This window comes from Jaculus jaculus, chromosome 20, assembly GCF_020740685.1.
Source record: "Jaculus jaculus isolate mJacJac1 chromosome 20, mJacJac1.mat.Y.cur, whole genome shotgun sequence".
NCBI classification, from domain to species: domain Eukaryota; kingdom Metazoa; phylum Chordata; class Mammalia; order Rodentia; family Dipodidae; genus Jaculus; species Jaculus jaculus.
This window is the reverse complement of record NC_059121.1, coordinates 17,371,466-17,395,934: the sequence shown is the minus strand read 5'-3', so window position 1 is coordinate 17,395,934 and position 24,469 is coordinate 17,371,466. Positions and strand designations below refer to the sequence as shown.

At 44.2% G+C, this 24,469-nt stretch overlaps 1 protein-coding gene and 1 non-coding gene across 2 annotated transcripts in view; both read right to left on the bottom strand.

Moving 5' to 3' along the window:
* Positions 1-24,469, bottom strand: part of Ercc8 (ERCC excision repair 8, CSA ubiquitin ligase complex subunit) — a 41,297-nt gene that overhangs the window by 8,258 nt on the left and 8,570 nt on the right. Inside the window, exons 4-10 of the mRNA XM_004664919.2 lie at positions 18,795-18,918; positions 14,304-14,385; positions 12,972-13,040; positions 11,021-11,087; positions 6,423-6,523; positions 4,038-4,162; positions 2,536-2,733 (exon numbers count right to left, since the gene is read on the bottom strand). Coding sequence (XP_004664976.2) covers positions 2,536-2,733; positions 4,038-4,162; positions 6,423-6,523; positions 11,021-11,087; positions 12,972-13,040; positions 14,304-14,385; positions 18,795-18,918 — 766 coding nt within the window. The remainder of the gene's footprint in view (positions 1-2,535; positions 2,734-4,037; positions 4,163-6,422; positions 6,524-11,020; positions 11,088-12,971; positions 13,041-14,303; positions 14,386-18,794; positions 18,919-24,469) is intronic.
* Positions 22,196-22,331, bottom strand: LOC123456311. Its single transcript, XR_006634450.1, has one exon. It is a non-coding gene; the product is annotated as a small nucleolar RNA U109 (small nucleolar RNA).

Here is a 24,469-nt window from a genome sequence, read left to right as displayed (position 1 = left end):
TGCCACACACAGAGGGCGTCAACTGGCATAGCACTTGTGGAGATCAGTACCTCAGTGTACGGCCAGATTTCTCCATGAATTTGTCAGGTACAAGATTCTAGGGTATCATCCATGTAAAATTTATAACAAAATATACATAACTGCCAGGGAGAAATGGTTACCAGCAAATTAACACTGCATTCACAAGATGGGATGTTCTATATCACAACTGTTTTAGAATATCTAAATATTAAGAGAAAAGGATATGAACCCAAGACTCAAAATATAAAGGGAAAGAAATTATATAAAACAATAGGCCAACAACAAAAAATTACTGTGCAAAGGAGAAAGGGCTAAAAAGTTTGCAAAATGTTAAGTGGCTGTAAAACCCTGAATTACTAAGTGGCTTTCCTTCCCCCACAAATGTAATTTGTTATTTCTAAATATTTTTATTTATTACCAAGCAGAGAGAGGAGAGAGACAGAACAGAGTGAAAGAGGGAGAGGGAGAGGGGGAGAGAGAGAGAGAGAAAGAGAGTGAGCAGCGAGAATTGGCACACCAGGACCTCCAGCCATTGTACACGAACTCCTGACACAATGTGCCACTTTGTGTATCTGGTTTCACATGTATTCTAAGAAACTGAACCTGGGTCATCAGCTTTGCAGGTAAACACGTTAACCACTGAGCCATCTCTCCAGCCTTAGTTTGTTATTTCTATAGAAATAATATCCTAACCCTACCCTTTCTTATTTTTTTCTCTTTTTTGAGACAAGGTCTCATATTGTTCAGACCAGCCTTGAACTATGTAGCTAAGAAGGACCTTGAACTCCTGATCCTAGTATTACAGATGTGTATCACCACTATCTGCAATTTTTCTTTTTCTTGCACTGCTAGAAATGGAACCCAGGGCTTTGTGCACGTGAGTGGGCACTCTCATCACTGAACCACAATCCCAGCCCTTTTTCTATCATGCTCTAGAATGTAAGTATTTATTATATTGTTGTAGATCTAAAAAACAATTTGAAGTGGGTAGTTTTGTTTTGTTTTGGACCCTCGGGCTGAGGCTGCGGGACACGTGGCAGCCGGTGCTGCAGCGGTCTACCAGCCAGTGGGAAACATGCTTCCCCGGTAGCTGACTAACAGCTATGGCCCAAGGAAAAGCCTACGCCTCACAGAACAGGGCGAATTAGGTAAAATCAGTGTGAGAATGAATGAGCAGAAGCTCTCTCAGGCAGTAAGCCCCTCAAGCTCTCAGAATCAATGAGTATTAACTTAAGTATATATACCTAGATATATACCTATATGTATATTTATTTGAGAGAGATGAGGCAGATAGAGGGAGAGAGGATGGGCGTGCCAGGGCATCCAGCCACTGCAAATGAACTCAAGATGCAAGCATCAACTTGTGCATCTGGCTTGTGTGGGTACTGGGAAATCAAACCTGGGTCCTTAGCCTTCATAGGCAAGTGCCTTAGTCACTAAGCCATCTTTCTGGACCAGCATTTAACTTTTATGAGATTTCTTTATTCACAAATCAGAGAAAATACCAGCTACCTTGTTGTGTGAGACACATTTACAGAACTGCATCTCCTCCAGCTGTCACCAAGATAAGCCCTTCCTACCTTAAGCTGCCTCTTGTTACACGAATGAGAAAGCAACTAATACAGGCACTTACGAAATTATACACGGTGTTCCAATTCAAAGACATGCTTTCAATTCATCATATTCATCCCTAGCCACTCCAAATAGGCATCATTAGCTACTGGCAGAAAATAATGAAATAAAATTTCAGGGCTGGAGAGATGGCTTAATGGTTAAGGCATTTGCCTGCGAAGCCAAAGGACCCAGGTTCGATTCCCCAGGACCCACGTAAGCCAGATGCACAAGGTGGTGCATACATCTGGAGTTCATTTACGACTGCTGGATGCCCTGGCGTGTCCATTCTGTCTCTCTGTCTATGCCTCTTTACCACTCTCTTGCAAATAAATAAATAAAATGAATAAGTTTTTTTAAAAAAGAAAATTTCAGCCATAGCTACACATACATAAACCAAGATACTCTACATTTTGAGACTAGCCACCCTATATTTATTTTTTTTTCTAAAAGATCATTTGCAAGAAAATCTTTCATCAGAGATTTTTCTGTGGATAAATTGAGCTCATATGCAAAAGAAAAACATTTTATTCTAATCAACTGCACGTTATTATATGACTCAAATAGAGATTCTATGCCATGTGAAACCTAGGCTGCACTACGCTCTATGAAAAACTAGCTCACAGGTAGACTGAGGGTGCTACTCCAGACCTAACAATCCAGTCAACATCCTGACAGGAGCTGAGGAGGGAGGAGCTGAGGAGGGAGGAGGACGGAGAGCGACAGCAGAACACAGGAGGGCTCAGTGGGATGGGGGAGCAGAGGAACATGATCAAATTACAGCATGCTCCTGTATTAACATTCTCAATAAAGATGGTAAAAACCACAACACCCCAGAGTGAAATCACAGCTTACTAAAGTAACCTGCCTAACCATTCTAGATTTCCTTAAGTAAATTCTCACCTGGAAATCAGACTGAAACACACAGCAGTCGACATTTCTATAATGTCCCTTAAGCACGGTTATCTGCTCTCCCGAGAACACTGCGTAAACAGCAATGTTGTAACCATGTGGCACAAAAACAAATTCTGTGCTGCAGCCACAGGAGACGGTGAATTTCAGTCCTTTTTTGCTGTCATTGCAAACTTTTCCATAGTTCACCTGTGGGATTAAATTAAACCTGAGTCAGAAAAACAATGACTTGGAGAAACACCTTAATCATAATATTCTATAGAAAGGGATCTTAAAGAAATGCTTCATAGCCTAACAGAACTAAGGGTCACTCACATGAATGCATATTTTCTGTAAAAACATACAGTGAAAAAAAAGAAAAGTGTGAATGTCCACATTCCATCCCTGACAGAGGAAAAGATACAAAATGAAAGAAACCTTTAAAAGTCATTTCAGACTATTAGGTGCACACACACACACACACACACACACACGGGCCTCATGTGTGACTGGCAGACTCTGTACTTGGGAACATCCCAAGCCCCTGGTTTGGCAAAACTTTTCAGCAACAGAAGACCCTCCATGCTGACACAAGGAAGGAAAACCTATTGGTGGCATTATAATTTAGTTACTCCTTCAAGAAGGGCAAATGGTTTATTATGATGAAACCAAATAGAATGATACTGACTTTTTGGGCAAGTGAGGAGTTATCATATACTTAGCCGTGCAGACTGAGAGGCTGCATCCCAATTTTAGAATAAATTTTTTTTTTTCATTCTCATAAATCTTTAGGCAAATATCAATGTTTACCAAAAGTCTGAGAAACCTGGGGCTAAGGCAACCAAAAGTTTGATTTCTACTGATAATTAAAACCAATAGCTAAGGCTGGAGAGATGGCTTAGCAGTTAAGGCGCTTGCCTGCAAAGCCTAAGGACCCATGTTCAACTCTCCAGATCCCACATAAACCAGATGCATAAAGACAAGACAAGTGCAAGGTTGCACATGCCCGCCAGGTGTCTGTAGACTGATTGCTGTGGTTGAGGCCCTAGTGTGCAAATTCTCTTTCTCTTTATTTATTTACTTGAGAGAGAGAGAGAGGAAGAGTAAGAGGGAATGGGCGCGCCAGGGCCTGCAGCCACTGCAAGCAAACTCCAGATGAATTAGGAACATACGTGTCTTTAAAACTTTCTCTTACTGAGCTAGCATTAAAGTTTTAATATTGCCTTGTCTTTTCTCTCTTCGTAGAGACTGGATAGAAAGATGTACATGTGTACAGAGAACAGCCTTAGCTGTTTACATCAGGGGTCCTGAGCAGCATGGTGCACTCTCATCTTACAGCGCCATGGTAACGGGGGCTGACGACTTGGGTCTAGGGGGGCTGGCTTGTGCTGATGTGAACATTACTAGTAGCAACTATGACTCAAAAGCAAGAAATGAACTTAAATTTATAGAAAAACATAATGCACATCACAAATCAATTTCTTTAACTAAAAGGGCACTTCCACATCTCTCACTAGTGTGTTCTCTCCACTGGAGCTATTCCAGAGCCTCATTCGGTTGTCTGTTCCAACAGTGAGCAGGTGAAGTCCGTCCTTCGTGAAACACAGACCGTTCACTTTCCCGTTGTGAGCCGTATTCGCTGCAAGGAAAAATAGGTTCACTTCACTTCTTCCTGTGTTAAGCGCATGTTTAGTACTTAGTGATATAATTACTCAAGCACATTAAAGACTTATGTTATTTAAAAATATAAGTTGATACTTAAAATTAACTAACCATTAGACTATTTGTATACGATATGCTATATTAAATCAAAACTGTAAAAAGAAAAAAAGAAAAGCCAAAGGCCCAAAGTGCTGAATTTTTTTCATCAATTAAGCTTTGCTCTGAAATGCAGTGAAATGCATAGCTTGATTCTAACACTTCAAACACGTTTCATCCCATTTACACATTCCATTTCTAACTTAGAAACCCATCCACCATGTGTGGTGGGGCACATTGGCAATCCCAGCAAATGGGACGTTGAGGCAGGAGGGCCATCAGTTCTTGGCCAGTGTGGGTTGGGTAGTAGACCCTACCTCAGGAAACAAGGGCTGGGACACAGAGGGGCCTCGGTTCAATCCTTAGTGCTGTGGCCTCTCCCACTACTAGGGCTGTTTCATCAAGAAAGTTTAACAAAGGAAAACTGCTGCTAGACTTGCTTCCCCAAGGGCTGGGGACAACTTGAGGTGTGCTCCTCTGCCCCTCTGCCTGAGGCGGGTGTCTTTCCCTAGCCCATGATGGGGTATGCTCCTCTGCCTGAGGTGGGTGTCTTTCCCTAGCCCATGATGGGGTATGCTCCTCTGCTGCTCTGCCTGAGGCGAGTGTCTTTCCCCAGCTCGCGATCGGGGAGTCTCCTGTCTCTGCCGCCCTGTCGATGCACCAGGCTTACAGACACGCCCTACCTGCCGCGCCCCGCTAGAAGCGGGCGCTGGGACCCAAGCCCTCGACCCCACGCTTGCATGGCAAGTGCTTTATCTACGGAGTCATCTCCTCAGCCCCAGTACTGATTACAGCTCTTATCACTTTAAAGTGAGGAAATTCGAGGAAGCATAATTCCTAATAACTTTGTAATTAAAAAATGTTTTATTTATTAGAGAAAGAGAGAGGCACACAGAGAGAATGGGTGTGTCAGCCACTGCAAACAAACTCCAGATTCTTGTGCCAGCCTGTGCATCTGGCTTATGTGGGTCCTGGGGAATCAAACCTGAGTCCTTAGGCTTTGCAGGCAACAGCCTTAACCACCAAGCCATCTCTCCAGCCCCCCCTTTTCAAACAAAAAAACTTGTAATTTTCAAAACATTAAACAATCATTAATTAATCTTAATTCATCCTAACATATCACTAATCCAGAATTAGTTCTGGGTGAGTGTTTCCACACAGAAATTAAGTTCTTATAAAAATGCAATTGAGGGCTGAAGAGATGGCTCACTGGTTTACTGGTTTACTGCTTACAAAGCCTAAAGGCCCAGGTTCAAGTCCCTAGTACCCTCATGAAACCAGATATACAGAGTGGTACATGTATTTGGAGTATGCAGTGATAGGAGGCCCTGGCGCACTCCTTTTATCTCTCTCTGTTCATAAATAAATAAAAAAAAAAAGGAGGGCTGGTTTAACATTTAAAAGCATTTGCTTGCAAAACCTGATGGTCTGTGTTTGATTCCCCAGTACCCACATAAAGCCAGATGTACAATGCGGCACATGTGTCTGGAGTTCATTCGCAAGGGCAGGAGGCCCTGGTGTACCCAATTTTCTCTTTCTCTCTGCCTGTCGTTTTCAAATAAACAAACTGTTTTTAAAAATGCTGGCCAAGTGTGGCGGCACACATCTTTAATCCCAGCATTCGGGAAGGCAGAGGTAGGAGGGTCGCCATGAGTTTGAGGTCACCCTGAGACTATAGTGAACTCCAGGTTAGACTGGGCTACAATGAGACCCTACCTCAGAAAACTAAAAATCAAACATAATAAATCAATGGGAGAGCCCTGTCATGGGGCTGCAGCTGACTTGCACTTAACATAACTTTCTATTTATATTCCAAAAGTACAATTTCACTCACTATTGCTGTGACTAATTTGTACAGGCGACCTTTTTTGGAGCAGAAAATGTTTCCAAAGCAAGTTAAGCCAGGGAAAGTTTTCATGTTTCAAATCTGTAGGCAAAAGAAACTGCTGCATTGATTTGTGTGCTGGAGAAAGCAAGCCAGACGTTAGCTCAATTTAGAAAGTGATTCATGGTGAATGCCTTTTATTAAAAAACCGTGAAGTTTTCCATTTGACTATACTTTGATAATTTAGAATTAGGTAAAAAATCTCAACACAAAAGAAATCCTGATTACATTTCTGTATTCGTGTGGTCTCCCTTACCTGATTCAGCGGCTTGCGACTTTTCCCCGTTATGCTGGTCAAGAGTCATCAAGCACCCCGACGCTCTCCGCACATCCCATAGCTTCACCTTACTGTCAGCGCTAGGAGGACATCAGAGTTACAGTGACGAGTTCTTCACTACCTAGCACCATGCTGGTGCCCAATGGCTTCACTGTATTAGTGCAAATGTAGTTGTCAATTGTACTTTTGTGCTTTAGCCTTTCAGCAGATACGCTTTAATACCAGCCTAACATAGTGAAAAAGATTGCAAAGAAAAGTGATCTTCATCACACAGGACAAAATTCTGCTGCTCTTTATGGCAACATTTTTTTTTTTGGTCATTATTTATTTATTTATTTGAGAGCGACAGACACAGAGAGAAAGACAGATAGAGGGGGAGAGAGAGAATGGGAGCGCCAGGGCTTCCAGCCTCTGCAAACGAACTCCAGACGCATGCACCCCCTTGTGCATCTGGCTAACATGGGACCTGGGGAACCGAGCCTCGAACCAGGGTCCTTAGGCTTCACAGGCAAGCGCTTAACCGCTAAGCCATCTCTCCAGCCCAACATTTTTAATTATACAAGGATTTCCTCCTTGTGTAATTTCCTCAAGGCCCTGGTAAATTTGTTAAGATATCTTTTCAGTTATCTCAAATACTATGTAGACAATCAAGCAGTTAACTAAATTTATTCTGTTTGAGCATTTTTTTCCCCCCCGAGACAGGGTTTCACTTTAGTCCAGGCTGACCTGGAATTCATGATGTAGTCTCAGGGTGGCCTCAAACTCACACTGATCATCCTACCTCTGCCTCCCATGTGCTGGGACTAAAGGCATGTGCTACCACGCGGCAGGCTCTTTGAGCATTTTATTTGACATAAGTTTTGTCCCTATACTTCTTATATAAAAACTGAGAAGGGCAAATAATGAGGGAAATTTGTTTTATGTGTTCAAATCAATCTTTACCAGATATATGAAAGCAACATTTAATATCTCCTATAAACTAGACACTCATTTTAATTTTCCATCAAGCGAGTAAAAAAGGAAAAGCTAGCTCATTCATTAATTTCTAGGCTACTCCTAAAGAAGAATGGCAATAAAGCCCTCAGCAATATCACAACCCACTTGGTAGACCTACCCCACTTTAACAAAGTTGGACAATATATTTTATCAGCATTTTTTCTTTTACACGTATGTACAAACACATTTCTATAATCTTGATCCTTTTCACATATAAACACCAAACCTAGCTGGGATCTCGGCAAAAAGCTAGTATTTCCCACTCTAAATTTGGTTTTCTTTCTTTTTTTTCTTGGTTTTTCAAGGTAGGTTCTCACTCTAGCTCACCTGGAATTCACCATGTAGTCTCAGGGTGGCCTTGAACTCAGGAGGATCCTCCTACCTCTGCCTCCTTCCAAGGCATGTGCCACCACGCCAGGCTTCTTCCTTTTTGCTGGAAGAAAACATCTGCAGTGCTGGGTGTGGTGGCGCACGCCTTTAATCGCAGCACTCGGGAGGCAGAGGCAGGAGGACCACTGTGAGTAAGAGGACACTCTGGGACTATATGGTGAACTGCAGGTCAGTCTGAACTAGAGTGAGACCCTACCTCAAAAAACATAAACAAACAACAAAAAAATGTCCGCAGTGCAGTGCAGGGCGTGGTGGCCGCCTTTAATCCCAGCACTCGGGAGCCAGAGGCAGGAGGATCACCGTGAGTGTGAGGCTGCCCTGAGACTACAGAGTGAAATCCAGGTCAGTCTGAATTAGAGTGAGACCCTACCTCGAAAAAAAAATGTCTGCAGTGGGAGGTCTGACGATGTACGTATCTGAAACAGATTTGGACTTAACTAACTTAGCATGATCACCAGGTGCGTTCTGGTGCCGGTTCAAATTCTGGAGTTACAAGCTGAAGCTCCCTGGAGCAGACAACCTAAGTGCACCGCGCATGCGCCCACAGCCGCCTCCCGTGCAGCGCGGCTCTCCAGCCCACTGGCCAGACCGGAGATCTCAAATTTTAACACCACGTGCTGCAAAGAGGCTAAACGATGGAGACTAAAGGATGACACAGAGGGCTAGTATCCGTAAAAAGCAAAACAAAAGAAACAGTCCAGACACGGGTCTTCATAACAATAACATGAGTAGCTTTTTTTTTAAAAGCTTTATGAAAATATTTATATTAAAATATGTATTAAGGGGTAGCCCTGGTGTCAACTCCCAGTACACTTCCCAAAAGTGTTTTTTTTTAAATTTTTAAATTATTTATTTATTTGAGAGCGACAGGTAGAGGAAGAGAGAGAGAATGGGCGCGCCAGGAATTCCAGCCTCTGCAAACAAACTCTAGACGCGTGTGCCCCCTTGTGCATCTGGCTAACGTGGGACCTGGGGAACCGAGCCTCGAACCGGGGTCCTTAGGCTTCACAGGCAAGCGCTTAACCGCTAAGCCATCTCTCCAGCCCCCAAAAGTGTTTTTTATCAAAGTCTTTTTTTATTTGGGGAGGAGGGCTGAATTCTGCAGATCAAAGCAGATCTTTTTTTTTTTAATTTATTTATTTGAGAGCGACAGACACACAGAGAAAGACAGACAGAGGGAGAGAGAGAATGGGCGCGCCAGGGCTTCCAGCCTCTGCAAACGAACACCAGACGCGTGCGCCCCCTTGTGCATCTGGCTAACGTGGGACCTGGGGAACTGAGCCTCGAACCGGGGTCCTTAGGCTTCACAGGCAAGCTCTTAACCGCTAAGCCATCTCTCCAGCCCCAAAGCAGATCTTAACGCCACGAGCAAGTGCTCCGCTCCTGCGGCACAAGAGCACCGCCTCTCATCGCCCCTTCCTCGTTTTGGGGTGCTCTTCCTCATTCTCGGCTCCCGTTCCGCCCTCCCCCGGGCTCCGGCAGCACCCTTCCCGCGGCTCGGGGCCTGGCACACGCCCGCGCCGTGCAGCGCCGCTGCCCCTCCGCGGCCTCCCCGTGCCCAGGGTCACTCCCGACGCGGGCCGCGCCCTCCTGCCACATCCGTCAGCAGACGCCGCTGCAGGTTGGCATTTCTTGAGCTTTGCCGGCAAAGCTGCAAACTTAAACGCATTCAAACCCCACTTCCCCGTTTCCAGTTAGACTCACGGCGTCCTGATGTCAAATCAAGCCTCGCTTTTCTGTCTGCTATTGATGCTGCCCTCTGCTGGTCTTCAGGGTTCCCGTCCCTACACTTAAATTTCTTGAATAAGGGACCCTCACCATCCAAACCACCTCACTCACTCCTTCTGAACCCCAAGTCCAAGCACTCCCAGCCTTCTTTTCTGCCACACTTACTAGAAATGACCACCACGAAACAAGCCACTCACTTCTGAACGGCATGTCCAAGTACTCCTGCCCTCTCTTCCTACGTCACACTTGCTAGAAGTGCGCCCATCGCAGCCTTTTTTCCAGCGTGGCCCTGAGTTTCCCCTTTAGACTCTCGGCTTCCTGAAGTGTAAGTCACCCGAGTCTCTGGCGCAGTGCCTGGCACGATATGACAACCAAATTATCACCAAACTGAGCTGTGGAGCTGGCTCAGTGGACAAAGCGCTTGCTGTGCACGGTGAGGACTGAGTGTGGGTCCCCAGCACCCACATAAAAAGCCCGCCACATTCCCGGAACCCTGGCCCTGCACAAGTGGGGGTGGTGGCCTCCCCCTCCCTAGGACTTGCCAGCTAGGCAGGCTGCACTGGTGAGCTCTAGGTTAAAAATGGGAGGCCCTGTCTCAAAAGGAGCAGAGAGGAGCTGAGGAGATAGCTCAACAGTGACAAGCTCTTGTTCACAAGCCTGACTCTGGAGTTCTGATCCCCAGAACCTGCATAAAGCTGGGTGAGGGGGTTTCTGTGATCCCAGGTGCCCTATGGTAAGGGGAGGCAGAGTCAGAAAAATTTCAAAGTTCACAGGTCAGCTAATGTGGCATGATCAATAGCAACAAAACAAAACAAACAACCACAAAAACCAAGAGAGAACTTGTCTCAAGTGAGGGGGAGGGCAAGGATTGATACTTCAAGGTTGTTCTCTGACTCCACACATGGAGAGTTACTGAGGAATGCAGCCCTTGTCAACCACTGGTGCCCACATAAGTGTACATACATACATACGCGCCCACACACATGCAAAACATAATAGAAAATTTAATCAGTGATTGGATGGATATTTTGTACCAAACTCAAAATAATTCTAGGCTATGAGAGTACACAGTGCATTCCAGGTCAGCCTGGGCTAGAGTGAGACCCTACCTCAAATAAAGAAAAACAAAAACAAAAAACTAGCCTAGAGAAACTGGATAAAAATGCCAATCAAACTAAGAGTGGTATATTTTCAAGTACAAAAATGAAAACACAGTTGTTTTAATTTGCATTCTCTCATATATTTACCTGTTTTCTTTTTGATCTAAAAGGTGAACAGCTTACAAGATGGATGGTGAGGGTTAACATGCAAAGGAAGATTTCTCTGATGACCTGAATTAAAAATCTCTAACTCAGAATTTTTTTGCAAGAACTGACAGGTTGAAATATCTAGTTTATATGCTTTCAAATTGCTTACTTACTTTTTGTTGCTAATCACATTAAGACAATTATATTGAATCTTACCTTGCAGTTGCCAAGATATAGTCGGAACGTGGTGACCAGGAAACTGCCAAAATTTCCTGTCTGTGACCTAAAAATACAATTGTAAAAAATGTCTTATAGGGCTGGGCATGGTGGTACATGCCTTTAATCCCAGCACTTTGGAGGCAGAGGTAGGAGGATCGCTGTGAGTTCAAGGCCACCCGAATTCCAGGTCAGTCTGGGCTAGAGTGAGACCCTATCCTAAAAAACAAAACAAGTCTTATAGGGATGGAGAGATTGTTTAGTGGTAAGGCGCTTGCCTGCAAAACTAAAGGACTCAGGTGTGATTCCCCAGGAATGCAGATAAACAAAGTGGTAAATGCATCTGGAGTTTGTTTGCAGAGGCTGAAGGCCCTGGCCAACCCATTCTTTCTCTCAAATAAATATAATAAAAGAACTTTAAAAATGTCTTATAAGTATTTGAAAACTCAAAAGCTAACAAGTTTGCCTGATTCAGAAAAAAGAAAGAGCTGGGCGTGGTGGCGCACGTCTTTAAATTCCAGCACTTAGGAAGCAGAGGTAGCAGGATCACCATGAGTTCAAGGCCACCCTGAGACTACCAAGTGAATTCCAGGTCAGCCTGGGCTAGAGCGAGACCCTACCTTGAAAAACCAAAAAAAAAAAAAAAACAGATAAAAGAAAGAATGAATCATCAGAGTGAATAGATTTGAACATCTATTCTAGTAATCTGTGTTATACGCTAATGTGAAGTCTGCGAGGGCATGTTAATATATGGAGTTTTAATATAAAAAGGTTAGTTTTGCTTTGGAAAAGAGGTCAGAACAAGTGAGTGCTTTTTAAAAAAATATAATTATCAGCCTATGTCAGTTAATTACTATGTCAGTTACTAACCTCTACAATAAAAGCCAACTGCAATCAAATATAAACAATTTAAAGGAAATATTTCCCAATTTTTCATAAAAGAAAAGAAAACCTGATTGAATAAAACATTTGCTTTGCCAGGTGTGATGGCACACTCCTTTACCATGAGTTCCAGGCCAACCCAGGTGCTACAGAGTGAGTTCCAGGTTAGCCTAGGCTAAAGTGAGACTCTGCCCAAAGATTTAAAAAAAAGAATTATTTGGTTACTGAAAGCACAGATGTTAACTTTGTAGGATAGGTGATTTCAACACTTTAGTGTTACATAACTAAAACATTCAAATTATAAGCCTTATTTGTCTAGCTTATTATCAACAGAAATTCATAAAAATACAAAGCCTACCCATTTCACCAAATTTTTCTTGGTATATTTATTATATTTCTCAGAGATGAGTAAAAAATATATACTTCTGAATTATATTCTAACATTTCATTGCTTAGACTTAGACAATTTAATACTGATAAAAATTAGCTACACAATGATGGAAGTTGTGAATAAAAAAAATTAGCTAGGCTGGGTGTGGTGGCACATGCCTTTAATCCCAGCACTGGGGAGGCTGAGGTAGGAGGATTGCCGTGAGTTTGAGGCCACCCTGAGACTCCATAGTGAATTCTAGGTCAACGTGGGCTAGAGCAAAATGCTAGCACTAAAACAAAACAGAACAGAACAACAAAACATTAGCAAACAATTTTAAGTAATGTACCTTTCCTAATATCTATACTAATAAAAATGTTTTCTCCTAAAGTCACAATCTTAAGATAGTGACCTGTTTCACTGTTAGTTTTGCATTAGGTCTTCTGTTTTCCATACAGCTTCCCTTAGGCCACTGGTCACAGGAATATCTCCTCAGTGGTTTGTGTTGATAAGAATAATGCACAGAAGGTCCTTTATTCTCTGCTGACTTAACGACCAGCACAAAATACATCAGTCATGTCATTTACAAAGAATATATTGTTCACGATTTTCTATTGAATGGCTGACTCAAAGGAGTAGTTGTTCCAAATAATAATAATAATAATAATAATAATAATAATAATAATAATAATAAACTACCTTGTAGAATGTGAGAACAGGATCCAGACTTTAAGTCACAAAGTTGTACTTTGGGTCCTTTAGTACCAACTGAAAAAAAAAAAATTTAACATAATTTTGTCATAAATCATCATCAAATGGAAACGGTCACATCACTACTATACGCAGAAACATAAAAGCATGCATTTCAACTATTTGTTAATGTTTACAACTAGAAAAATATTTAACTGTGTTTATATTTTAGCAGGACCAGAATCGACTCTACTATTGCATTATTGTTTTTAAAAGTTACAGATTTAGCCGGGCATGGTGGTGCACGCCTTTAATCCCAGCACTGAGGAGGCAGAGGTAGGAGGATCGCTGTGAGTTCGAGGCCACCCTGAGACTCCATAGTGAATTCCAGGTCAGCCTGGGCTAGAGTGAGACCCTACCTCAAAAAACCAAAGAAAAAACCAAAACAAAAACACACACACAAAAAAGTCACAGGTAGCACAGAGAAGGCAGAGAGACCTATGTTCCTGTCCTTCACCCAAATTACCCCAATGACCATGTTAGGTAACTAAAGTTCAATATCAAATTTGTATTAGCAAATTTATTAGGAAGTTGCTATTAACGATTTGAGTATTTAGTGTGTGTGCGTGTGCATGCGCATGTGGAGGTCAGATGACAACCTGAGGTCTGTGCTTCACGCTCTTGGAGGCGGGGTCTCTTGCTGCTACAAAAGAACTGCAGACTGCAAAGAGCGTCACACTATCTGGCCCGTGAGCTTCAGAGCCTCCTGGCTCTGCCTCCCACTGTCCCAGGCACACTGGGATCAGAGGCATGTGCCACTCTGCCTCGGCTAGTACATGGGCGCTGGGGAATTGATCCTGGGCTGGCGACTTTTTAAGCAAGTACCTTTAACCACTGGGCCATCTCTCAGCCACTATTATTACCAGTTTAAATGTGTGTGGATAACGTCTAGTTCCTGGACATAATAAATAAATTTTACTTCAACAGCTTAGTTCTTCCAAGTTCATTTTATCTTTCTATTACTCATAATAGATTCTCAGGAACTCTGGCCCAGCCTGACACGGACCTAGGAAGACGTCAGTGCCCACTCTTCTTCTGTAGAGGAAGCAGCTTCATGATGCCCCAAGGGGTGACCCAGGAAGGCATGGAAATCATGGGATCACAAGGTACCAGACATACAGAAACACACATACATATAAAATGTAGGATTCACATAAAGCACACAGTATTTTTAAAAAATAAACGTGAACTTTACCTGGGTTAAAATTCCCTATCAAAGCTAACTACAAGATGGATAAAAATTTCCATTATGTCAAAGGGCAGAAGGACACAGACACGAACCTGCTATCAGACAGTGCTTGGTGGCCACTGGAGACATCTGATGACTATAAACTGTCTCTTCAAAATTAAACGTGTCGGCCGCCTGTTGAGCAGAAGATTGAACAACTGTAAAACCAAAACAACAGATTTTCCCCCTCACATTTTCACATATTTAGTAATTTCTAAGTTGGCCATTAGCAACTTATTGATATAAACATCCCAGAAATTAAGACAAGGTGGCATCTGGCTCACCACCTCCCCTCAGCGCCACCCGAAGAGCAGTATTTCCACCCACACTCTCGCCGGCCACTGCCCTCAGGTCCCGCAGCCTAAGCTCCTGCACCAGGGCCGCCACCCCTGCCTCACAAGCACGGGTTTCTCCCAGGACGTGTGAACAAGCCCTGGCATCGCTGTCAGCTCCTCCTGCCCACTTCCTTTTCTCTCGGGCTTGAATTCCGAAGTATCACACATCACTTGCTAGTCTATTCAATCTGCTGTTATCCCTCCATTTGTCAAGACACTGACCCAGGCTGTTACGCAATATCCACTTTTAAAAAATGCATTTATAACCATGCAGACTTACAAAAGAGCAGGCTAACTTCTTTCTTTCTTTTTGGTTTTGCAAGGTAGGGTCTCACTCTAGCCCAGGCTGATCTGGAATGCGATCCTCCTACCTCTGCCTCCCAAGAGCTGGGATTAAAGGCGTGTTATTTCAGAGAAAGAATGAGGCACAGACACAAGAGGCAGAGGGTGTTCCAGGGCCTCCAGCCACTGCACATGAACTCCATGTACATGTGCCCCCTTGTGCGTCTGGATTATGTGGGTCCTGGGGAAACGAACCTGGGTCCTTTGGCTTTGTAGGCAACTGCCTTAAGTGCTAAGCCATCTTTCTAGCCCTTCTTCTTCTTTTTCTTAATTTTTTTTTTTTGGGGGGTAGGGTCTCACTCTAGCCCAGGCATTTTTTAAAAATATTTCATTTTCATTTGAGAGAAAAAGAGAATGAGAACAGGAGCACCAGGGCTCCTAGCCACTGCAAACGAATTCCAGATGAAAGTGCCTCACTGTGCATCTGGCTTATGTGGGTACTGGGAAATTGAACCTGAGTCCTTATGCTATGGAGGCAAGATCCTTAACCACTAAGCCATCTCTCCAGCCAAGGCTTTCCTGTTTGCTTGTTTTTCGAGGCAAGGTATCATTCTAGACCACGCTGACCTGGAATTCACCATGTCGTCTCAGGCTATCCTTGAACTCATGGCAGTCCTTCTACCTGGGCCTCCTGAGCGCTGGGATTAAAGGCTTGTGCCACCACGCCCGGCTTAAACTTGTTTTCTGAAGTATAAGTGTTTTGAGTGCACTCTGGGATGGTAGCGCTAAGGTAGCAGAGGTCTGTGACCAGCATGCCTATGTTCTGCTAACTCTGTTCACAAAAAGAATGTCCACGGCTGACACGTGGCCAACCCTGCTGCGCCTCAGGTGGAGAGAACCCTACATCGAGCACACTGGTGTCACTAGAAAAGATCTTTTCGGGGACTAGGGAGGTGGCTCAGCTGGGAGAGTGCTTGCTGTGCAAGGGCAAGATGGTGTGCAGTTAGGAGGCAGAGAGGCTAAGCTTCGGAGCAAGCCGGGCCGCTGGACTAGCTGAATAGGTTTCAGTGAGACCCTGTCTCAACAAGATGCCCAGCAAAAGGGAGTTGCCTGATGTTAATTGCTTATTTCCACATACACACACACACACACGAATACTTACACATACATGCATGCACACCTTACACACTCATGAAAAATGAATTCTAATAATTTGTACACTCTTTGTTGTTTTTTGTTCTTTGAGGTAGGGTCTCACTGTGGCCCAGGCTGACCTGTAGTTCACTATGTAGTCTCAGGGTGGTCTTGAACTCATGGCAATACCCCTACCTCTGCCTCCCAAGTGTGTGCCATGCCTAGATGACTTTTTTAAAAAATTTTTTTGTTTATTTTTATTTATTTATTTGAGAGCGATAGAGAGAGAAAGAGGCAGATAGAGAGAGAAAGAATGGGCGCGCCAGGGCCTACAGCCATTGCAACGAACTCCAGACGCGTGCGCCCCCTTGTGCATCTGGCTAACGTGGGTCCTGGGGAATCGAGCCTTGAACTGGGATCCTTAGGCTTCACAGGCAAGTGCTTAACCGCTAAGCCATCTCTCCAGCCCTTGGTTTCTTTTTTTAAAGACATAGCACTATTTTCTTTTCAATGTGAGTATGAGTGTGTGTAGGCAGCTGCACACGCATGTATGTGCATGTACGTGCATGGGTGGAGGCCGGAGGGCAACACTGGGTGCAGTTTCTCAGGCACAGCCCATGTTCTTTTCAGACAGGGTCTCTCACTGGCCTGAAGCTGGCCAATTACTTAGAGACTGGCTGGTCAGTGAGCCCCGGGAGCCTCCCAGTCCAGTTCCCAATAGAGCCCTTGCTCCCATCTTCAGCCTCATGAGAACACCTTCACTGTCCCCATTCCTGTTGGCATCCTGCACTTATGAGGATAACAGTCAGTCCTCCCCCTCCCCGACCTCGTGACCTAAGCCCCCACCAGGAGTTACATACTGTGTTCTAGAGCTTTGCCAGCCCCGTCTCCAGACTTTCCCAAGGACTTCAGAACCACTGTGTCAGGTCAGTCACAGCAGAAGCCCTACTTCTCTGTTATCACAATTACTGTAAGTTATTTCTCTGTTGCCAAGACCAGAAGGCCTGACAAAACAAGGAAACAAGGAAGGAGAGTGTATTGTGACGCGGTGACAGGCACAGTGAAGCAGAGCAGCTCACACGAGACGCTCACTCTTTCTCCACTTGAAGTTTAATTAATTAATTTGGTATAGATGGCAAGAGAGCCTAATATTCAGACTGTGGCATGATTATTACTGGTTGTGTTTAGTCAGATTTAGGGAGAACCAGGTATAAACAGCAGAGAAGGGGACTAGAGAGATGGCTTAGAGGCTAAGCTGCTTGCCTGTGAAGCCCTAGGACCCATATTCAACTCTCCAGATCCCACAGAAGCCAGATGCACAAAGGTGAGGCAAGTGCAAGGTCACACATGCCCACTAGGTGGCATAAGCATCTGGAATTTGATTGCAGAGGCTGAGGCAGTGGGTCAATTCTCTCTCTCTAAAATAAAAGAAGGGAAGGAACTGACAGATACTGACTGAGTCTGGTCAAAAACTCAAAAATCTCCAACATGAAAGTTGAAGCCAGGGAAGATGCGGCTGTTACTCAGACAGTGGGAAACTGGTCAGACCCTGCGACTGTAGGCTCTAGGGTAAATTAAAACTCACTTGAAATACTCTCTTTGAGACGAGAGAGAAGCCAGGGTATCAGGCTCAAAGAGAACCACCGAGGAAAATGTTTTGGCACTTGGGTGCAAAGCCTATTAACCTGGGTGTGATTTCTCACTAAGCAGTTTTAAAGCCAGATGCACAATGGCATGTTCGTTTGCAGTGCTAGAGGCCCTGGCATGACATTCTTCTCTCTCTCCTTGCTTGTATATAAATAGGTAAAAAACATCTATTTTAAAAAAGGGGCCGGAGAGGTGGCTCAGCCATTAAGGAACAGGTTTTCCTGGGTTCAGATGCCCAAGCACTCAAGAGGACAGTGCAGCCATGGCTGGTGTGCCCGTGAGAGCCTTTGTAGAAAGGCTGGGTTGAGAAGCGATGCACCTGTGGGAAAGAAACACGCTAGGAGGTTTAATGCTCTAGATGTGTAGTGAAGGTGAGGGAAGAGAAAAAGAGGAAATACAAGGCCAGGTATGGCATTGCACTGCTTTACACGCCTTTAATCCCAGCACTCAGGAGGCAGAGATAGAAGGGTCGCTGTGAGTTTGAAGCCAGCCTGAGAATACATAGTAAATTCCAGGTCAGCCTGGGCTAGAGTGAGACTTTACCTTGAATAAAATAAGATAAAAAGAGGAAATAGTAAGTCTGAGAATGCTTGTCAAGGTTTTAAGACTAAATATATGAGGAGTGATCACACTGGCTTTAAGTACATTAAACTTGAAAAATGATACTACATGTAGAGACCTTTTATAGGCAAGGAGAGAGAGAGAAGGCTGAGGGGAAAGATTCTGACCAACTGTCATATAATTACTACCTCCTACTGTTGCTAAGCTACAAGATCAAAGCTTTTACACCATTAGGGTTGAGTCCAATTTTTATTGCTAAGGCCACAGTTTTCAAGTAATAAAGATAATAGGCGACAATTTCTGAGGGCTGATGGCATGCTAGGCACTGTGCTGTATGTTGGTTCATTTAACCCTGACAACGATTCTGTAAAGTGTCACCAGAACCTTCCCTTACAGGTGAGGAGACTGACATGAAGAATGCCTCTGGCGGTGTTCCATGGATGCAGCTAGCCAGGGACATAAACTCTAGCACAACTTTCATAACTAACACGAAACACGTCTGGGCAGATAATCACACTAAAATGGCTAAAGACTAAATTTTCTTTCATTTCACATAGCAAACTGGGAAGGTGTTAATGCACTTACCTGAAACCTATTTGTATCCCATACTTTCAGAGTCTTATCAAAGGAGCTGGAAGTGAACATGCCTGTGTCATGAGGATACCACTGCACTGTCTCCACACTGTAACTGTGCATGTCACGGTGGCTTCTACAAACGAGAATCAGCATTTAGAGATGACAGGCCCGGGCAAGTTTCAAACGTAATGGAGTATGAACACGTGAACGTCTACACTGGATCACATGCCTGTGTCCTAACTGTTTGGGGGAAGAGAATGTCTAGGCATCTTTTCTTTTTGTTTTCTTTATTTATTAGAGACAGAGGGAGAGGGAGAGAAAGAGAGAGAATGGGGATGCCAGGGCATCCAGCCACTGCAAACGAACTACAGACACATGTGCCTCCATGTGCATATGGATTACATGGGATCTGGAGAGTCAAACCTGGCTCTTTAGGCTTCCCAGGCAAATGCCTTAACTGCTAAGGCATCTCTCCAGGCCTTTCTAGGCATCTTTATAATCAAGTTCCAAAAACGTGATGTGAAGGTGTCTTCTAAGGCACATAATAATGTGGCTGATCTCTCATTCCCACATTATGCACACCATGGAGGAATGGCAGGCTACAGCAGACAACTTCTTTCTTGGTGTGGGCAGTTGTTTGTCCTGACTAGCAGCACGGCCTCTTTGTCTTTTTAAAGTATTTATCACCATCATAATCATTAGAATTGTTGAGCACTTCTCTAACCTCCATGGAGTCCCTCACAATCCTGCTTCTCACTCCATCACACACCCATGGAGTCCCTCACAACCCTGCTTCTCACTCCATCACACATCCATGGAGTCCCTCACAACCCTGCTTCTCACTCCATCACACACCCATGGAGTCCCTCACAACCCTGCTTCTCACTCCATCACACACCCATGGAGTCCCTCACAATCCTGCTTCTCACTCCATCACACACCCATGGAGTCCCTCACAATCCTGCTTCTCACTCCATCACACACCCATGGAGTCCCTCACAATCCTGCTTCTCACTCTATCACACACCCATGGAGTCCCTCACAATCCTGCTTCTCACTCCATCACACACCCACGGAGTCCCTCACAATCCTGCTTCTTATTCCATCACACACCCATGCAGTCCCTCACAATCATGCTTCTCACTCTATCACACACCCATGGAGTCCCTCACAATCCTGCTTCTCACTCCATCACACATGCATGGAGTCCCTCACAATCCTGCTTCTCACTCCATCACACACCCATGGAGTCCCTCACAATCCTGCTTCTCACTCCATCACACACCCATGGGGTCCCTCACAATCCTGCTTCTCACTCCATCACACACCCATGGGGTCCCTCACAATCCTGCTTCTTACTCACCCATGGAGTCCCTCACAATCTGCTTCTTACTTGATCACACACGCATGGAGTCCTCACAATCCTGCTTCTTACTCTATCACAAAAGAATACAATTGCTGGATACCTATGTGATTTATTCTTATTTTTTTAAAAATATTTGCAATAAAGAAGGGAGAGAAAATCTGCACCCAGGGCTTCTTGCTACTGGATTCTAGAAGCATGCACCACTTTGTGTATCTGGCTATAAGTGGGTAACTGGAAAACTAAATCCAGACTGTCAGTCTTTGCAAGCAAGTGCCTCTATTCGCTCAACCCTCTCTCCGTCCTTGATTTGCCATTCTTATATAACCCATCAACCACGTGAAATGTTGGAGTCCTAAAAGATGCAGTATATTCTCTGAATTAGGGATCAGCACAAAATGTCATCTTATTAAATTGTAATGTGGCTGTTGATTATATATGTATATATAATGTGTATGTGTGTATAGGCCAATCTGGTGTACTGAGTATTATCCTCGGGAAGACCATGCCTTTTTTTCCTTTTTGGGACAGGAGCTCTTGTTGGCCTGCAGCTTACCAGTTAGGGTAGACTGTGACTCAGTGAATTCCAGTCTTCTTTCTATCTCTACCTACTTAGTGCTAGGGTCACAGCTGCATGCCACCACATGGCATTTTCTCATGGATCCTTCTTCCTCACCACAAGGGATGCACTTTAACCACTGAGGAACCTCCCCCCACCCGAGAGATAGTTTTGAGAGAATGAAGGAAATTTGAACACTGGATGTTTAATACCAGGAATTCCGGTATATGTGAGTGGCACTGCGGTTATGCTTAAATTTTTATATGTTTTAGAGATACAAATAAGTAAATATGGATCAAATGATGTTACCTAGGGTTTACTTAAAGTAATGCTACAAGTGGATGAGTGTGCGGTAGAAACCAAACAAGATGGTTATGAATGCTGAGGCTGGGTGATGGATAAATAGTTCATTATACTAGTTGCTACTTTCGTACTTGTGGGAATTTTCCCATAATGAAACTACTGTAACCCTATGCAGACTGGATCACCACAGACTCTTATTTCCCAGAGTGAAAGCCTGAGTCCCAACATTAGATAGCACATGTTTAGTCTCAGCACTGAGGCGGCTCAGGTAGGAGGATCTCAGTGAGTTCAAGGACAGCCTCGGGCTACAGAGTGAGTTCCAGATCCGCCTGGGCTAGAGTGAGAGCCTGCCTCAAACTCCCCTCCCCCTAAAAATCCCTTCCAAAAAGATTCCCAATAAAACAGTAGTAGATAACGGACCTTGAACATTTGTGGTGCTGTGTGAAGGAGCAAGAACATGAAGCAAAGCCTAAAGGTGTGTCCTGGCCTTGAGACAGTTGCGAAAACAGACTGTAGTGACTACCATGGATCCTTTTTCTTTGCTATGTATGCATTTCTATGTTTTCTTTCCCGGCCTTGCCATCGTTCTATGTAAGTAAATTATATACTTCAGTTCACAGGTTACATAATAGCAGACAATTTATTAGGCTATGCCAGGAGTTTTAATATATTTTATTTTTACTTACTTGAAGAGAGAAAGAGAATGGGTGTGTCAGGGGCTCCAGCTGCTGCAAATGAACTCCAGATGCATGACCTTGTGCATCTGGGTTACATGGGTCCTGGGGAATAGAACCTGGGTCCTTTGGCTTTGCAGGCAAGAGCCTTAATTGCAAAGCCATCTCTCCAGCCCAGCTTTTTTTTTTTTTTTAAAATATATACACATAGACTTGTGCTCTTTTTCTTATTATCATCCTGAGTGTTACGCACTCAAATTCCTGCTGCTTGCAGGGAAGATCCTTGTTTTGTTGAAGAGCAAGGCCCGTTTTTTTTTTTTTCCCCATATAAAGCAAGGACTCCAGAAAAGCAAATCCTAGGCCCTTGTATAACATTTATATAGTAGACACAAAGGAGATAGAATATATGCAAATAAAATTCTGCTATTTAATAAACTTCATGTTAAATTTTCAGTTAACATAAAATATGATAAAAATGAGTCAAATTAACATAACTTATCTTTTTTTTTTTAAATGTAGGAGAAATATACTACTACTCAACCTCTACTGTAAGGTTGGCAGCCCTGAGAACTCCTTTTTTTGGTGTAGCATGTTATGGATGTATTCCTCCTCCAAAAGCAATGAGGAGAAGGCATTTCCACATGCAGTAATATAAGTATCTTACAGTTTAGAATTTAATTCTTTTTAGAGAGAATGACAGAGCAACAGAGAGAGACAGACAGACAGACACAGTGGGAGAAAGAGTTGGCACACCGGGGCCTCAGCCATTGCAATTGAACTCTAGATGTTTGTGCCACCTAGTGTGCATGTGTGACCTTGCACTTACATAACCTTTTTATGTGTGGCTTATGTGGGATGTGGAGAGACTGAACACGGGTCTTTAGGCTTCATAGGCAGGCGTCTTAAATGCTAGCCCATCTCTCCAGTCCTTAATTTTTTTAAAGGAGGGACAGGGGAAATGTGTATGTGGACTCTGTGCCTCTTATAAAGCAGGTCCCGCAGGATTCGTGTGGCACTCCTGACACAAGGCAGGCTTGTGACGCTCACACTGACCGTCAACTTGACACGACACAGAGTCATCGAAGACGTGCTCTCGACTAGGTTAGCCTGTGGCACTGTCGTGACTGTGGCGGCACTGCTCCATGGACCGGCACCCTACCGTACGTGACAAGAAGAGGCTGGACAGCAGCATCCATTGCTCTCTTCTGCTCCTCACCACTGGCATGCAACCAACTCCCGTTGCCATGCCCTCCCTGGTTTTTGTCTGGAGTTCTGTCTCAGCAGTGGGGTAACTGGTCAGCACTCCCGTTGCCATGCCCTCCCTGGTTTTTGTCTGGAGTTCTGTCTCAGCAGTGGGGTAACTGGTCAGCACTCCCGTTGCCATGCCCTCCCTGGTTTTTGTCTGGAGTTCTGTCTCAGCAGTGGGGTAACTGGTCAGCACTCCCGTTGCCATGCCCTCCCTGGTTTTTGTCTGGAGTTCTATCTCAGCAGTGGGGGTAACTGGTCAGCACTGTTCTCAGCACTGCTACAGTATAGCGATGTCAATGTGCATGAAGCTTCTCTCCTGGGAAACACTTCCTCAGTGTCCACTCTCTCTGCCAACTGCACATCAGAAACAGATGACAAGGAAGACACAAAGGACCACAATGAAGCTACATTGATTAAAGATAATCTGGGGCTGGAGAGATGGCTTAGCTGATAAGAAGCATGCCTGCTAAGCCAAAGAACCCAGGTTTGACTCCCCAGGACCCATGTAACCCAGATGTACAAGGTGGTGCATGTGTCTAGAGTTCATTTGCAGGGGCTGAAGACCCTGATGTGCCAATTCTCTATCTGTCTCTTCCCCTAGTCTGACAGGCCAGTAGAGAACAGAGGGCTGAAGTGGATCAGCAATTAAAGGTGCTTGCTTGCCGAGCCTGTAGACCCAGGTTTGAGACCCTAGCACCCATGTAAAGCCAGGCACAAAAATTGGTACATGTTCAAAAAAAAAAAAATTTCAAAAATGGGTTGGAGACATTGCTTAGTGGTTAAGGAACTTGCCTACAAAACCAAAGGACCCAGATTGGATTCCCCAGGATCCACAAAGGGGTGCATGTGTATGGAGTTCGTTTGCAGCAGCTGAAGGCCCTGGTGCACCCACCCTCTCTCTCTCAAATAAATAAATAAAAAAATTGGTGAAAAGTGTTTGGAACCCATTTTCAATGGCAAGAGGCCCTATTGTGCCCTATCCCCAACACATGCAAATAAATAAATAAATATGGTTTGGGCTGGAGAGATGAACTTGCGTGCAAAGCCTGATGGGCCAGGTTTGATTGCCCAGTACTCATGTAAAGCCAGATGCACAACATGGCTCACACACATGAAGTTTGTTCACAGTGCAAGAGGCCTTGGCAGGCCTCTTCTCTCCTCTGCTTGCAAACAAATAAATAAAACATTACTAAAGAGCCAGAGACGTTCAGAGAAATAGCAATATCTATATATTTTTATTTTTAAATTTTATTTATTTATTTGCAAGGAGAGGAGAGGAGAGACAGAGAAGAAGACAGACAGAAAATAGGCATGCCAGGGCTTGTAGCCACTGCAAACGAACTCCAGACACATGTGCCCCTGTGCACCTGGCTTATGTGGGTCTTGGGGAATCAAACCTGGGTCCTTTGGCTTTGTAGGCAAATGCCTTAACCGCTAAGCCATCTCTCCAGCCCAAGAAGTATATTTTTTAAGTTAAATGTTTTTGAGTTGGTAGAGACAAAAAAGGATATGTGTGTTTGGTGAGGGGACTGCCCAT